Here is a 17,209-nt window from a genome sequence, read left to right on the forward strand (position 1 = left end):
GCGAAGAATGAGAGAAGAGTTAAGTTTGTCTGTAGTTTCATTCATGTCTTCATCTACGTCATGTATTAAATGCTTCATTTTATCTCCATTAAAAATGCAAGTCAGAAATATTCAGAACATAGCACCGAGTCTAACTGACAAGAGTATAAAGATATACTATGAACATGTTATGATGAAACCAACCAAAATTCAAGAAAGTCAGTATACTTATGAATATCCAAGACACTGGGTAGAGTATGTAGGAGGTGAGAAAGTATTGAAATAAGACAGGTTCGAAGTATTCCAGCAGGAAGAACAATATTATTGAAGAACTTAATGTTTTGAGGTATAATGATGAAACAAAGAAGCAAGATAGTTTCCCTGTTGCTGTGTATTGTGAACCTAGACACAGGAGATGACATGAAAGTTTTTAATACAAAGCTTCAAACGTAGTGAGAGAACAACTGACTGCGGAAGGGCATCCATTACCTTCAGAAGTTACCATAGCATATAATTTTGAAACAAACTCAATAGATTTTAAAATCGCCTCTGCAAAGAAGTCAGGTTTTACATTTAATGAAGCAGATGTATATTCGAATGAAAACTTCAAAGCTATTGCATGGTTAGATAATGACGATTGCTTAAGAAAATATTTAAATACAGTGACTCAACGATGTCAATAGATGACCTTCGTGGAATGTTACCATCGACGTTTACAGTAGAAGGTTCAGCAGGATTGCTTACAAGATTGTCAATTGGTGGTATTTGGTCTCTGAGAACATTGTTATAAAATCCAGTATAAGTGAATTTGCTGAAGAATCTATATTATGTCTTTCAAACTACATGTATTCGCCGCCGAAGCATTATAGTATAACAAACTTTGTCAGTAAGTTTAACATAAGACTTGTCGAACTTCTTCAATGAAAGATGTTGTGCTACCTAAAAGTGGAAAGGATGGACTCATTATTGAAATGATTTTAATAGCATATTAAATGAGCTTGTTCTTGAAGGTCATTCATGATGAAATAACTGTTGTAGAAGATGTTAGCAATTGTTCAGACATTTTATTGAGAATAGATGAGATAAGAAATAAGTTAGATAGACCGCAAAGCGGTGAGGGCGAAGCCTGTGAGAACGCTTATGTTTCATTGACTTTCTCCAGTAACGAGAACTTTTATGAGATAATATTGAAGAGAGATGATTTTAATATGGTGTAAATGGTAGCTTGGGCAGCTTTAGGCGCAATGGGAACAAAAGCATTAGCATTTGGAGCAAAAGCACTTGGAGCTTATGATGCAGTAAATAAAATGAGTGGAGGAAGGGTTTCGAAGACATTAGATGCAAATAAAGGGAAGATTGGAGGCTGGGTTGCAAAGAAGTTAAGATTAAATAAAATAGGGCTCATAAATAAAGCATCCAATTTGGTTGCGACTGAGTCAGAAAATGCTTTAGGAAAGGACGATGAGTTTGCAAAACACGCAAAAGACTTTAATGACCAGATGAAAGGTGAAACAATGCATTTAAATAGAGTCGATGGAACTAAAGAAAATGTTTCTTCTCCACCAGTAGTTCTTCCGTATGGTCCCTATGGAATGTATGGAAACCCTTACGAAAGACCATTTGACCCATTGACTGGTGGAAGTAACTGGTATCATTACGGACGAAGAAGAAAGACAGTCAAGTTGGAGACAGACGTGAAGAAAGCAACTAAAAAGAAACCAAGGAAGAGAGTTATAAAGTAATGAATTCAAGTGGGTGAAAAAACAGGTGAAAAAAGAGGTGAGATCTCACCTCTTCACCTAAATTTATTTTTGTGCTATGTTTTCATACGTGTGAGGGTGGTGATATCATTAATTTTTAAGTTTATTTTTAAATAATTTTTATTTTATTTTTATATAAATGACGAAAACTATTGAGATAACAAACTACAACGGTCATGAGTTCAAGAATTTGTTCTTCGTTCCTCGTGAAAATACATTCTATCAGATACGAGGGAGAAAGGGTAAAGTTAGTTTGAGCGTTTATGACTACAAGCATAATGGAAAGTTTATACAAGCATACGATACAAACGGTAAACGTGTTTCATTAGCTTTGTCAAAACTTACTAACATTTATTTTGACAGTGATTTTGACCTATATGAAGAAGAAAGTGAGTCAGAAGATTATGAGCTGTTATGTGAAGCACAGCAATGTGAGGAGTTGCAATACTTTTGTAAGTGAGAACGTTTATTTTTACATTAGTGAAGTCGTTTGTGAAAACGTTAGTGAAGTGAAGTGGTTGGCGGCTTTGTAAATATTTAATGTTAAGTTAGTGTTGTCGTTTGTGTTGTAAAATATACGTTAATGGTTTTGTAAAGTGTCAAATTCACATATAATGTGTAAGGAGGCGCGCAGTGCCTCAGTACACGACTTATGTATACTAACTATACTATCCCAGTCAATATACTCTGCTTTTTTCAAAACCTCTCTGACAGTATTTTTCTTATCTAATGGTATACGTTCCATCTTACCTATAGGTATCTTTTCTTTCAACTCACTCAATATTTTGTTTGTGTCTGGTATATGTTTGAGACGGTTCATATAGTTGTCGAAGTCATTGCATATAATCTTTGAGTCAGGAAATATTGTATGGCACAAATGAGATATATAGAAACTTCCACCGAACAAATCTACAAATGTTAGACCATTCGGTAGTTTCTTAAGTTCTCTCAATAGAATATCTTTACATCTACTCTTATTTCCAAAGAAGGGTAACGGTGGTTTTGTAAAATTCATTTTATATACAATAAAAATGTTTTTACCCTGAAAAGCTACAGAAAAGTGACAAAACATGAAAACTACTCGGTAAGTCTTGTCGGTTTTGTAAAATAACCATCCTATCTTGTTAAGACTTCCTGGACTGTTGTCAAAATGTCATGTTGGCACACTTTTTCAGAGAAGTTCATTTGACCGAGTGACCGAGTGACCGAGTGACCTGGTGACGTAGCGACGATAGACCCTTACTTGTCCGGACATAGTTCTACTATTTTGAGTCCTCTACCGAAAAGTCAACAGCAACGACTTTCAAAAATTTTTAGGGCTAGAAGGCACGAAGTGCCTGGAAGACCCCACACACCCAAAAAAAACCTCATTTTATACTTCATTGCATACTAAACATCTTCAAGGGGGTAGAGGGGCGCAGCCCTGGAACCCCCAATACCTTTTTTTTTTTTTTTTTTTTTTTTTAATAGTTGTTTATAAATTATATTATATTATTACTTAATATTATTTTGATAATAAAGATTTTATTTTGCAATAATATAAACGAAATTTTTTACCTTATGAACTTTTGATGGAAATATGCAAATTTAAAATAATAAAGAAAGCCGCGAGCGAAGCGATCGGCTTAGTTCGAAGATTTTGATTCAAATCTTTGCTGATCTGTAATTCGCGGAAGCCGCGAGCGAATCGAGCGGCTTAGGTCTAAGATTTTGATTCAAATCTTTGCTTATATTCCTTAAATTCTTTATGAAACTCGCAACAGTTCCATAAAAAATTTTAAATTCTAAACTGTCGAAATTACCGATCGGTAATCACACCCTTCACGGGTGTGTCATTTTTTACAGGTGTGTCTCGTTCAATGTTGGCATTTCTCTGATAACATGAAAAATTACATGGCCGTTTTAAATATATCTATACATTTACATAACAAAAAATATTTCTATAATTTCAGTTCGTATTCGCATGGTGGATAAAAATCAATTAATTGTTGGAAATATTGAGCCATGCAATTGTTGAAACAGTATGATGCTCCTTTTGATTTATGTTTAAGAAGGTAGTTCACTTGCTCTGAACATTCGCCTCTGAATGTAGTATAATAATCACGGTGTGTTTTTACTAATCTTCCTGTAGCATATGCATGGTAAAGGAAAAGTGATTGGAATTGTACCATTCCGCATTTCCTGAATTGGATGTCTTTCATATGGGATATGTTGTACTCTTGAAAAATTTCTTCAAAAATCTCTTTTGACAAAGGTATTGCAACATGAGAATAGCCAAATCTTGGATTTTTGGTCTTGTTCCGTTTGCTTTTGACTAGGTTCCACGCTTCTATTATGGATTTGTGGAATACCATGATATTATCATCATCATCTGTGCAAGTTGCATCAGGACCATACATATCGTATACATCGCCTTTAAAACGTAATATTCTAAACTTTAATTTGTTTTTCGTAAAGTAATACGATTTATCGATAGGTTTTGTCCAGAAAAAGTCGTCATCAGCAAGTATGAATTTGTTCGCAAGATTTGGAATCTTATTTAACGTGAATTGTATCGAGTTGCTACTGAATGAAGTTTTTCCTTCTCCGTAGAGTTGACTATGTGAAATAATGCTAATCTTTGGATGAGATAGGTTAAGCCAAAATGGATACTGATCATTTGTAACTATATAAATCTTATTGATCCATGATATGAACTGATAAACAGTTCGAAGAGATAATAAAAGTTCGTTTTTCTCAACATAGCGTCGATAGTAGTTAGTATCAGAGTAATTAACTCCAGTAATGTTCTTTGCAAGGTGATATTTCTTGATCCGGTTAGGATCTGATCCATTCACCCACAAATATACTAAATCTACAGATTCACTCACTGATAGATGTAATGAATATCTTGATAGTATTTCATTGATTATATAAAGAGCGATCAATGCATAAACAATGTAAATCAGATTATTCAGCTTTCTTCTCCTCATATTAACCAACTGAGAAAATTAAAACATATTTGTTTTCGTATCACATAGAATAGCTTTATACACAATAGCAATTCAAAAATACTAATCGCTCGATAATCGCCGAAAAAAATGAACTAAAAAGAATAAAACTTTGCTCATTTATGCATACTCTCGTATGAGAACTTATTTTTAATGAGATTGTATTCCCGATTGCAAAATCAAAATTGAAATGATTACAATAATTGTTATACTCTTTACATTTAGTTTTTATTTATTATGTCAGAAGTTAACCTTCAGATTCTTCAAGACTATAGTGATGAAGAAGCATTTCTCCAGGAGCTCCAAAATGCCCAAGATTTTCTTCAACCGAACCAAGCAAAGCCATTCTTCAAGATCGTTTTACAACATTTTGAAGAAATGGTTCCTTTAGAAATCGGACAGAAAATACTATCAACATTGGCTCATGTGCTATGCGTTAAAAAGAATATGAGCTATTTCGCTGCTGGTGATTTTGCGTTATTACTTCCATTCCGTCAAAAGAATCTTACTAATGATGTTTTAGACGTCTTATACACTGTAATTACACGTTGCCCAGAAGCTGTCACAGAAGATCTTGCTAATCTCTTTGCAAAACTTATTATTCGCAATCCAAAGAAAACGTTAGTTTTAATTTCTGTTTATACTCAATTCTTTGACGAACTTGAGAATCCTTACCCTCTCATTGATATGCTTTTCAATGGAGAACAGTATTTCCTTAAAGAAGCAACAGCTTTAGATTATCTTAACTTATTAATGTATCTCACACGCGAATTTCCATCATTCCGTGATGGCAGATCAAACGAAGTCTACCAAATTGCTTTGAAAGGCCTTAAATCAGAAAATGAAGAAGTTGTTGAAATTTCATTCAACTGCCTTGCCACAGTAGCTGCATATCTTGAAGATATTAAAATACCTACAAAGGAAATTCGCCAATACATCTCTAACAAGGCTGTCAGAATGAGTGTTTTGAATTATCTTGCAGTTTGCCCACCATTTGAAGAATCTAATCCTAAATTTATCAAGTCAATACTTAAAATAGCCCAGGATGAAGTCCTTGCTACATTAGTTCTCATGAAACTCTGTTCCCAATCTGTCGAAGTTGGATCTATTCTTACTGAAGATTCCAGATGGATGAATGCTGATCTCCCAACACCAGAAGACACATTCAGACTATTCCTTGTCGTTTTCGGACACAAGGAATTAAGAAATAAATTATCTCGCACACCAGAGTTCGTTCCGTTCCTCCAATCCCTCGTGGACCTTCACAATGTTCCAATGCTCAATGCAATCTGCACTATTTTGAGACGTGTTAAGGTCACAAGAGATCTTATTAAGAGAATGTCTGATGCAAGGCTTATTTCTTCATACCTCGAGACTTCTGATGAAATTGGCACGGTGGAGGCGAGGTACGAATCAATTCTTTTCTGCGATACAATGTCAAAAATCGCTTATACAAAAGAATTCGTTCCAATGTGCGAAGCACTCGTTGAAACTGTCGAAAACGAAGATGAAAACTTCGGCTACGCTGTTGCTTTGGCTACAGATTTCTGCGAACACGAGAGATGCCTTAACAAACTTAAGAAATGCGGTATGGTCAACGTTTTGAAGAATTCGCAGTACGCTTCAAAGAAGAGAGTCAAAGAACTCATTCAACTGCTTACCCAGTAAAAATTATTATTTTTATTTAAAAATTTTTATGACTATTTAACAGAAACAAAAGAGTTTACGCATATGCTTATTGATAGCAACGCATTTTAATTCTGGTAAAAACTTGTAATAAATTTGAAAATGCTTCAAGATTCATTTACTCTGGTTAACTAGCTGAAACAAGCAATTTATTCAATTGTGGAACATAAAAATCTGTTTCTTATGTATATTTTGCCTATTTTTTGCATTAATCTAGTGCAATTTCAAAGTGAAAATGCATTTTTAGGACTGTCGAGTTTCATTTCTATCATTTAAAGATGTTTAAAAGCGGACCATCTATTCATGATCATTTTTGAATCAAAAGAAATTTTATAAATCTCTCAAAACATATTTTTATCCAAAATTCCCATATAATTTGTTTGCTCTATACTATGAACAATTCATTGATATACTAATTTAGCTTAAATATTTGAGATGTTTTTATGTGTCAGAAAATAAGCAACTTTACATGTCAAAATCCCTGATGCAAGTAACTGAGTGGATCCAGCCATTAAAGGAGCAATGCATCAAGATTGATCTTATCAACAAGGAGACATATGAAAAGCTTGTTAACGATATTGCTGCTTTAATTGGCTATCAGTACAAGCTTTCCAACTATATGTTAGGATTTTTAAACACATTAAAGTCAAAGATACCAGCAAACTACACAGCCCATTATAATCCAGAATGCTTGGATTTTCCCACTCTTACTGATCATTCAAGGCTTGTTTATAACATCGCAAATAACTTTGTTGACACAATCCTCAGTATTCTCGATTATTATGGTCATCAACAGTTTGCACAAGAGATTATTGAGTTCCACAATCTGTTTTTAGAGAAAATTAAGATCCGAAACGCTTTTCTTTCAGAACATCCAACAATTCTTCCTCCTTATACTAAAACACTCGACTTAAACTTTCACATAGCCCAAACAATCCCATATGGACACAATAACGACCTCACATCCTATCTCGGAAGCTTGATAAAAATTATAGATAACAAACTTTCATCAGATTTCGACAAGAAATACTATCCAACCATCGAATCGATCTCCCACATCTACCAGAACATCGACAATGGCTCATTATTGCCACAACTCGAGCAAATCTGCTCAGATCTTGATAAAACACGTCTAGAACTACTCAAAGAGAAATCTTCACTTGAACGCGGTGTTCAATCCACAGAAGACTTCCTTTCCAACCTCCCAATTGAAGCTATCCGCGAGAATCGACAGTATTCAGACTATATCAAGTCGACAAACAAGATTTTACCGCAAATACGAGCGAATATGAACGATCTATTGTATTCATATTCCTCCATTCCCGATATTTTCAAGCGCTTACATCTTTTGTTCAGAGAATCAGTTCCAACTAATTATGTCGACCAAAATGAGATGGAAGAACTTCGATCCAAGTACATCAAGTTCTGCAGCGAGTTGAAGAAGCTCCGTCTTTTCCTTCGCATTGTTAAAGACTCTAACATCAAACAATATTCACCAAATCAAGCACAATTGTTTATCTCTCAAGAAAAAGATTTTTTGAGTAATATCAAGAAACTTCTTGAAGAAAACAATTTCCAAGAGATTGGTCCATTGATTGACAACTCATTGTCATCATTTGCACATTACACGGATTCAGTTCCAGACGAAACAGAACAGTTTGTTAAAGAAACAAGTGAATTTGATGTTCAAACACAAAGATGGGCGAACAATCGACCACAAATTGATCCACAGATCGAATACCAAGTTAAGAACCTTCGTGACCAACTTGACTCTATGCAGAAACAGACTGACCAGATAATTAATTCATCAAATGTCTCAATTTCTCAGGCGATTCAGTCTATTTCTGATTTGATGACTTATTTGAGATTCAGTACTCCGATCAAAGAAAGTGAGTTGCAAGAGTTTTCTAATGAACTTGACAGAGAAGCAGGGAATGCATGGGCTCGTCGTCGTCTTGAATCAAAGAGAGAACAGATAGAAAGGAAGAAGAAGATTCTAGAACAAAAGAAAAGAGAATTGGAACAACAGAATAATCGAATTTCTTCAATGCAGAAAGAAATCGAAAACTATAAGTCTGAGAAGGAAAAGAATCCAAATTATTCTGCTATTCCACGTGAAGAAGTTCAGGACGCAAAAGACAGAGCTCTTTGTCCTCTTTGCGAACAGAGAAATCCAAGAAACTGTCTCCTGAAAGAGTGCGGACATACATTCTGTCTCGCATGTATCCAGGCACAGATAAAGAGCAGAAACAGAGCTTGCCCTAGCTGCAACAAGAAATTTGCAGAATCTTATGTTAAAGAAATACAATGGGAATAAAAATATATATATAAATTTTTTTTAAAAATTATATTTTGGGGATATTATTATTGTCGTCTGACGGTTTTAGATTTTTAGCCAGATAAAGACCTACTCCGTATATCATGCGTGTTTGCACACTATATACATAGATGGAATTGATGTTCTTCCTTTATTTAGGTACCAAAACATGCTTGTAAAATCTATTTTTTAGACGACAATGAAAATTTTGTCACTTTTCCAGAAAACAATAAAACATCATCAAATAAATTCCCTTGGTAATTCAAAAATACCATAACATGATAGTAAGCCCATCTCCCTTACTATGTTATTCATGGGGATTTGTTATTAATTCCGAGTAAATTGAGGGAAAAAGTATAAGAAAACTTTTTTTTCCACAATTCAATTTTTTTTTCCACAATTCAATATCAGATACCGTAGCTTAAGGACCTCATTTGATGAAATAATAGTTGTGATTTCTAAAATTTATAATACGACTTTTCCCTGAAAATTTTTATGTAAAGTCAAGAGCTTTGTTTTGTAATTTCCCACTCAATTTGAAGTTGCTAATTTAAATACAAAATTTAATAATAAGATATGAGCGGTTTGGTCGTTTGCACTCATTTCAATTTTTACATGGATAAGATTGATAGATACAATGAATTGAGAAGTAAGTATAAATATCATATCGATTCATATAATACATTGTATCAGTTAAACACTGAAGATGATGAAGGATTAAGCACTATTTACAAAATTATACAAACAAATTTGATTGATTCAATGAAATATCACCCAGAGAATATTATAAAAGATATCTTAGACATCATTCCATATAACAATTGTTATGAAATGTCATATTTGAAACTTGCGAAACTCATCACTGATGAATATCAAGTAAAAGAAGTCAAAAACTTGCCAGATATTTCGAATCACCTGTTTTATAAAGAATATGGAATCAATTTAAGTGGATCTAATGATTTTGATGAATTTAATTCAGAAAATATTGATATTTATTCAGAAAATACAATTTACAATGCAATTATGAAAAATGATTTAAAAAGATTTATAATTTTCACGGAAAGAGATGAATTTGACGAAGATCAAAGATTACAAAGCAAATTATTTCCACAATCTAGCAATGGCTATTCATTGCTTGAATTATGCTGTTACTACGGAGCAGCTGATTGTTTCAAGCTATTAAGAACAAAATTTAACTCAGAAATAACTGAAACATGCTTAGAATTTTCATTTTTAGGAAAAAATCCAGAAATCATGAGTGAATGTTTGAAATATCAAAAACCAAATCAAGAATGCATGAAATATACAATTATTTCACACAAAATCGATTTTGTTACATTTTTAATGAATGAATACGATATAAGGATTGATTTACGTCAATGTGGAGGTTATAATAATCTTGAATCACTTTTAGTTTATTTCGATAAAACAGCTCTACATTATCTTATTGGATATTGCTTTATATATTCTGCATGTTTCAATATTCCATCACTTTGTGAATATTTCATTTCACTCGGTACAAATATCATTGTTAAAGATGGAAGAGAAGCTCTTTATAATGCAGTAAAATACAATAATAAAGAAGTTGTCGAGTGTCTTCTTTCACATGGTGCGAATTTCTATAAACGCCAAAAGCATCAGACACCTATTCTTTATTATGCAATAATTACGAATAAAAATAAAGAAATGGCTGAACTTCTTATTTCACATGGTGCAAATATTGATGAAAGAGATAATGACGGAGAAACAATCTTTGATATTGCATTTAAAGAATTCGAAAAAAATAGATATATAGTTGAACTTCTTATTTCACTTGGTGCACATTTCAATCCTAATTTTTACCTCATTAATGCAGCATCTTCCAATAATCTAGAAAAAATTAAATTTCTGGCTTCATATAATATAGATCTAAATGCAAAAAATTTACGCGGAGAAACCAGTCTACACATAGCCTTTCAAAATTATTTTAAAGAAATTACCGAATTCTTTATTTCACATGGTGCAAATATCAACGAGAAAAATCAATATGGAGAAACTGTTCTTCATATTGCATCAGACAAAAATAATAAAGAAATGCTTGAATATCTTATTACGCATGGCTCAGATGTCAATGCAAAGGATAGAGATTTCAAGACAGCTCTACATCATTCAACATATTTTAAAAATAATATATTGCTGAACTTCTTGTTTTGCATGGTTCAGATATTAATGCAAAAGATAAAGATGGGAAAACAGCTCTTCATTATGCAGTGCATTATTCTAATAAAGAAGTGGCCGAGTTTCTTCTTTCACATGGTGCAAGCATTAACGAAAAAGATGGGAAAGGAAAAACTTCTCTTCATCTTGCAGCATTTAAAAATGATAAAGATTTAATTGAACTTCTCCTTTCACATGGTGCAAATATCAGTGAAAAGGATGATAATGGAAACACAGTTCTTCATGATGCAACAATTCTTTCACATGGGGCAAATATCAATGAAAAGAATAAAAAAGGAGAAACAGCACTTTATATTGCTATATCAAATAGCAACAAAGAAGCACACAAACTCCTTCTTTCACATGGTGCAAGTGTCAATGAAGAGAATACAAACGGAGAAACCCTCCTACATATTGCAATATTGAAAAATAATATAGAAATTATTGACACTCTTTTATCAAATGGTTTAGATGTCAATGCGAAAGACGAAAAAGGAGAAACTACTCTTCATAACGCAACTTATCGCAATAATAAAGAAATAGTTGGACTTCTCCTTTCACATAATGCCAAGATTGATGAAAAAAATAACAATGGAGAAACAGCCCTTCATATTGCAGCATTGCATGATTTTGAAGAAATAGTCGAGCTTCTTCTTTTACATGGTGCAAATATTAATGAAAAAGATGGAAGTGGAGATACTGCGCTTGATCGTGCGACATGTTATAAAAATGAAGGAATTGTTAAACTCCTTATTTCGCATGGCGCTATAATAAATTGAAGAAACTTTACTAATAGATTTAATGAATAAACATTATTAATTAAATTTTATATTTTTGATAAATGTGAAAAACTTGATATAAATTAGCATATCATATCATACCAAGTAAAGCATTCAAAATAAATTTTGTTATAGTGAAGTCTTATAAGGAAAAGGATCATTCCATATTGGAATTCTGTATTAGAAGCAAAAATATTTTGAGTTTAGATGATTGTGAATATCAGATTAATATTGATAGCTCCATAATTGCAATATAATGATAATTTTCTCTCATATCAACCATTTCTGATTATGGTGAAATCAAAAAAATATGATATTTTTTAAATGTTCTTGTATTCATTTAAATACCCAGCAATTTGGGCATTTAATTTGTTGTAAACTTCTTGGACTTCCCATCCTTTAAGTAAACGAGACTTAAGTGATTGTTTCTTATTATGGTGATGACGTTCTGTAATTCTTGTCATAGCATAGACGCAGGCAGAAGTAAGTGCTTCGCGAACATTTACTTGGTAGGTATTACCCGTTTTAACAACCTTAATTACTGCTCCGTAGAGATCTGTAGATCTTGAACCTCTCATGAATAAAATTGCTCTTTGATTATTTCTACCGTAATCAATTTTATTAAATAATTGCTTTGCGCTTTGAGCAAATTTGACTCTTCTGAAAAACATGTCAAGTCTGTCTCTATCGATGTGAAATTCATTAGAGATAGTATCAATAAGAGAGCCAAGATCAGCAGTGTTGTAATCTGCACCTTTTGTTAGAGTCTCGATTGGTTTAAATTTATAAGCGAGATCTTCCTCGGAGTAGCTATTTGAAACTGCTTCCGGACTTACTTGCTCTAAAGCATTTGTATTGAAATAGCTTTCGACAAAAGCCAAGTATAGGAACATTTAAATTTGAAAAAGAAAATTTCGTGGTTCTCAACTTTGTCAATTGACATGTCAAAAATTCAGATTTGAACTCAAAATGTATGACATTAGTGTGCATTTCTCAGTGCTTAATTATTTCGTCATAACGTTTATGTTCAAAAATTGAAAAGATTTTTTTCATTTTCTGATCGTTTATCCACCGCATTAGAAGGTATCATCCACCACTGATAAGTCTAAAGTGAAAGTGCGTACTTGAGAAATTGTCCAGATATATGCATGAAAACGATGATGAACTTTGATTGACGTAAATCTAATTAAATAATGTAATTTTTCAAAAAAAATTAATATGTTTCTAACTAAGTTCATGCCAAAAATGAAATCTAATAAGGATTAGAACTCATTTGATGGAATTATTTCCTCATAGGAAGATCTCTTCAAATTTTCAAGAAGATATGATATACTTCATTATCACTGGACGATACCTTATGAATTCGCTCAATATATAATGATTAAATCCTGATTTTCAAAATTTATCAAATATCAAAATGCTGAATTGCTATATCATTTATCATGAAAATCTATTGGTAATCACTTAAGTATTTAAAATGTAACTGAAGTAGCATTGTGACCTTTTTTTTTCTTGGAGCGAGATTTTGAAAGACAAATTTTTTTTCTCCTAAGATTTTGATATGAGTAATAGAGGAACTTCACTGGATTTTGTATTTAGCAATCTTTTAAGTGGTACAGACAGTGGTTCTACTATTGAATTTCTTCCTACAGGTGATAAATTGCTGATTCCTCAAGGCAACAGGTTGGTTATATTCGATTGTGCAAGAGGAGAAAGCAAGACACATTACATTGAACATCCAGCGACTATCACACATGTAGCTGTTTCAGATAAAGATGATTATATCGCTACATCAGATGCAAAAAACAATCTTTTTATTTCTCAACTTGGATCAAACACTCTATGCTACAGAAAACTATTCAAAGAAGAAATTACAGCTATTGCATTCGGTCCAGGCAAAACTGGACTGATTGTTGGCTCACAAAATAAAGTTAGATTCTTCAAACATCCTTCAGAAGTAAATTCGCTTAAACCATTTATTAAAAAACGTCCACCAATTGGTGATCACCACTTTGCATCTATCAATACCATAGCTTTTTCACCAGATGGAAAATTAATCGCTACATGCTCATCAGATCTCTCTGTTCATATCATGATGACAGAGCCAAATGAGAATTTTGCTCCGATTTCATTAACAGGACATCGTGGAAAGCCACTTTTTGCATACTTTGATAAAGAAAATCCAAAACAAATTACAACATGCGGCGGTGATGGTACACTCTTCGTTTGGGAGCTTGATGATGAGTTTAACATCAAAATTATTAGCCGTCGTCGTCTTGATGAAGAAGATTTCGATAAACCAAAGACAAAATACCAAACGCTTTTAGTTGGCGCTTACAACGGTGATGTAATCATTACTGATGATGGTAATGGTACGTTTAAGACTTACGCAGTACCTTCTCTTACAATGCCTGTTTTATCTACATTTACTGTCAGATTTTCTACAGAAAAAGTCCAAGCTCTTGCCATTTCCAAGCGATTTGCAGCCTTTACATCAGCCAAATTGGGCGAATTAATCGTCTGGGACCTTCAAACAGGAAGTGTTGCTCAAAGATCTCAAGGACACTACGGCGGTGTCTCATGTTTCGCATATTCTCCAAACGGTATCGTCATTGCTACAGGTGGAGATGACGGAAAGCTCAAATTATGGGATTCTTACTCTGGATCTTGTTTGATGACATTTGATGAGCACAGAGCACCGATCACTGATGTTGCCTTTGGAGAGAGTGGTCGAACAGTTGTCACATGCTCTTTGGATGGGACTTGTAAAGCCTTCGACGTCGTTCGCGGAAAATGTTTCAGAGAAATGACAACAGATGTACCTTCAGAGTTCACACATGTTGCTATCAATCCGAAATGCGAGATAGTGGCCGCAAGTACTAAGTCCAACGCTACAATTATTTTATGGGATATCTCAACTGGCAAAGTTCTTGAAGAACTGACCGGCCACACACAGCCAATTTCATCCCTATGCTTCACGCCACTCAGCCAATTGGTCTCTGGTTCATGGGATGGAACAAGTCGAATTTGGGACTTCTTGGAGACACAAACAAGCCAACCATACGATGCACATGGCGAAGTAACTGCTGTGGCTATCTCTCCTGATGGCAAAACCCTTGCAATGGCAAACTCCAGTGGAAGATTAATTTTTTACTCAACACACGATGAATCATTCCTTGGAGAAATCAATGTAACAGAGGATGCAAGAGGTGGAAAGCTTATTGATGGCCAGAGATCAGCTAAAAATACAAGGTGGTTCTTCGATAGTATCGATTTCTCACCAGATGGCTCTTTCCTTGTTTGCGGTGGTCGTACAAAATTTGTTTGTGTCTATTCCGTCTCGAATTTAGTTCTAATGAGGAGATTTGCCCATACAAAGAATACAGAATATTCCGGAGTCGAAGGATACGTCCAGAAATACCATGGAAGTGGCAAAGCTGAAGAAGTCATCAAAGCGCAATTCGCAGAGAAGCCAGTTATTACAGCAGCTGCAAATGAAGTCAGATGGTGTCCAACAGGAAGAGGAATAAGCGCTGCTACTCCTGAAGGTTTGTTAGTTTATGTCTCGGCCGATCAAGTCATAACAGACCCAATTGAACTAGAAACAGATGTAACTCCAGATAATGTCAGAGAAGCGATCAAGAAAGGCGAATACGTCTTGGCTGTGACATTAGGAGTTAGATTAGGCCACACAGAAAGAGATTTGTTAAAGGAATCAATGTTATCTGTTCCTGATGACCAAATTGATTTCGTTTCAAATCATTTACCACTTAAATATGTCCCAGACTTCCTTCAATTCCTTTCTGAACAATTAAGAGAGTCCCAGGACGTTGAATTGCTCATCAAATGGATGAAATCAGTTTTGAGATTCCATTCAAAGAGATTGTCGCAAGAGAGCAGTGCTCCACAGACAGCACATTTAATACAGAAGGCATTCGCAGGGAGAATCGATCCTGTTAAAGTCGTCGCAAGGCAAAACCTCGACACATTGACTTTCCTCTGCTCACAGCCAGAACCAGAAATAGAGTAAAAGAGATTATTTTTATTAAATATCATATTTATATGGATTTTAAAGATAATTTTGAGATATGAAAAAAGGTATATTTAAAATTGATCATGAATCTCAAATTTACTTCGTTGGAACATGGACTCAATATTACACAAGGTAATAAATGACACCCAAGCTTTAAACAATTGACTTCAAGTGAAAAATTTAAAAACATATTAATAGTGAGATAAATTCTTAGGGTTTAAAACTTGGGTAATGGCTTAATGAAGTAATTCAATTTAATTCACGTTAGTATATTGTGAATTTATCCTGATTCGAAAATAAAAAATCTTCCCAGGTGTAATAAATATAGAATGAGTATATGAAAGATAACTTTTGCATGCAATTATTGATATTGGTAATTGTAAGCATTTGTTTGTAGTTGATTATAAAAAAAAATAATTCAAAAATTAATAATTGATAGAAAGAACATATAAACATTTATAATAGACAAAATAAAACAAACATAATCAAGTGACAATAAAGTCTTGGTTATTAACAAAATGAGAGAAATAGATATCTGTATAAAAACCGGAATTATTATTCATGTTTGATAATTTCCTCCTGATACAGATGTACAAGAAGACTCCGAGGAGAATAACAAAAATAATTGAAAGTAAAATCACCGAAATTCCATAAGGAGAACGAGAATAAGCGGCAATCCTTGAGTCATATGATTTATTGAAGTGGCACTCACATAAAATAGTATTTGGAGCAGTAGGAATTTCTGAAATTATTTGAACTGTAATTGGCTCTTTATAAATTGATAGAAATTGTCCATCAACTTCACAATTTGTTATCTGTGTGTTCAAATTCTTAATACAAAAAGAAGAAAATTGATTCAGATATAATGAAGATGAAAAAAGTGATAACATGTAATTTAAAGGGCATGTTATGAGGTATTTGGCAGAGTTATTATAAAATCTTGCCATTGTAATGGATACACTTCCATAAGTTGCGCCAAGAATTGAATATTTTGAATTTCCGTTTGATTCGATATTTGAATAAGCGAGAAAGTTTATATTGCTTGCATAAAACTCAATAACTGGAACATTCCCTTTATTTTGGTTCTTTGAAAAATTTGAATTATAATTTTTTGGAATGAAGTTATTGAAAAGAGTTGTTCGCGCGCAGCCAATTGATTTTGAATTTTCTGGTGCACTGCATTGTGTAATTGAATTTCCGTAGAACTTAAGAACGTAAGTATTTGTCCAAAAACTTTGGAAATTTCCTTGGGTTGAGCAATGTAATAGGCAGTTAGAATTGAATTCAATCATTTCAGTTGTAGAGAATATAGCGCCCGCATCTTTAACAGACGAGCAATTGAAAAAGGTTGAAGTTAAAATTGTCAGATTTACGATTTTTTCGGCAGATATGGCACCACCACTATTATATGTATTCATACAATTTTCAAAAAATGAGGCTTGAACAAATATATTTCGTTCTTGACTGAA

The 17,209-nt window shown here is 33.5% G+C and overlaps 8 protein-coding genes across 8 annotated transcripts, besides 3 other annotated features; 6 read left to right on the top strand and 2 right to left on the bottom strand.

Annotated features, from left to right (window-relative positions):
* Positions 1-1,878: part of a mobile genetic element that runs on past the window's edge.
* TVAGG3_0173960 (protein of unknown function, DUF4107 family) lies at positions 1,197-1,721 on the top strand (the record flags this gene model as incomplete). Its single annotated transcript, XM_001582168.1, has 1 exon — positions 1,197-1,721. The coding sequence occupies one exon, from the start codon at positions 1,197-1,199 to the stop codon at positions 1,719-1,721; it is 525 nt and encodes a 174-aa protein (XP_001582218.1).
* Positions 1,719-1,878: a terminal%2Cinverted (terminal inverted repeat of Maverick-1B transposon ID:TVAGG3_0173860).
* Positions 1,879-2,199, top strand: TVAGG3_0173970 (uncharacterized protein; the record flags this gene model as incomplete). Its single annotated transcript, XM_001582169.1, has 1 exon — positions 1,879-2,199. The coding sequence occupies one exon, from the start codon at positions 1,879-1,881 to the stop codon at positions 2,197-2,199; it is 321 nt and encodes a 106-aa protein (XP_001582219.1).
* Positions 2,200-3,203: 1,004 nt separating this feature from the next.
* Positions 3,204-3,591: a mobile genetic element.
* Positions 3,592-3,654: 63 nt separating this feature from the next.
* Positions 3,655-4,810, bottom strand: TVAGG3_0173990 (Stealth protein CR1, conserved region 1 family; the record flags this gene model as incomplete). The annotated part of the gene is made up of 1 exon (XM_001582170.1): positions 3,680-4,711. One exon carries the CDS (start codon positions 4,709-4,711, stop codon positions 3,680-3,682), a length of 1,032 nt encoding a protein of 343 aa, XP_001582220.1.
* Positions 4,811-4,947: 137 nt separating this feature from the next.
* TVAGG3_0174000 (protein kinase protein) lies at positions 4,948-6,420 on the top strand (the record flags this gene model as incomplete). The annotated part of the gene is made up of 1 exon (XM_001582171.1): positions 4,967-6,397. The coding sequence occupies one exon, from the start codon at positions 4,967-4,969 to the stop codon at positions 6,395-6,397; it is 1,431 nt and encodes a 476-aa protein (XP_001582221.1).
* Positions 6,421-6,889: 469 nt separating this feature from the next.
* TVAGG3_0174010 (histone monoubiquitination) lies at positions 6,890-8,736 on the top strand (the record flags this gene model as incomplete). Its single annotated transcript, XM_001582172.1, has 1 exon — positions 6,900-8,732. One exon carries the CDS (start codon positions 6,900-6,902, stop codon positions 8,730-8,732), a length of 1,833 nt encoding a protein of 610 aa, XP_001582222.1.
* Positions 8,737-9,347: 611 nt separating this feature from the next.
* Positions 9,348-11,105, top strand: TVAGG3_0174020 (spectrin binding; the record flags this gene model as incomplete). The annotated part of the gene is made up of 1 exon (XM_001582173.1): positions 9,348-11,105. The coding sequence occupies one exon, from the start codon at positions 9,348-9,350 to the stop codon at positions 11,103-11,105; it is 1,758 nt and encodes a 585-aa protein (XP_001582223.1).
* Positions 11,106-12,027: 922 nt separating this feature from the next.
* On the bottom strand, positions 12,028-12,600 carry TVAGG3_0174030 (uncharacterized protein; the record flags this gene model as incomplete). The annotated part of the gene is made up of 1 exon (XM_001582174.1): positions 12,028-12,600. The coding sequence occupies one exon, from the start codon at positions 12,598-12,600 to the stop codon at positions 12,028-12,030; it is 573 nt and encodes a 190-aa protein (XP_001582224.1).
* Positions 12,601-13,261: 661 nt separating this feature from the next.
* TVAGG3_0174040 (WD40 repeat protein family) lies at positions 13,262-15,793 on the top strand (the record flags this gene model as incomplete). The annotated part of the gene is made up of 1 exon (XM_001582175.1): positions 13,269-15,737. One exon carries the CDS (start codon positions 13,269-13,271, stop codon positions 15,735-15,737), a length of 2,469 nt encoding a protein of 822 aa, XP_001582225.1.
* Between the last annotated feature and the right edge of the window lie 1,416 nt (positions 15,794-17,209).

The sequence above is a fragment of the Trichomonas vaginalis genome, chromosome IV (genome assembly GCF_026262505.1).
Source record: "Trichomonas vaginalis G3 chromosome IV, whole genome shotgun sequence".
In the NCBI taxonomy this organism is placed as follows: domain Eukaryota; phylum Parabasalia; order Trichomonadida; family Trichomonadidae; genus Trichomonas; species Trichomonas vaginalis.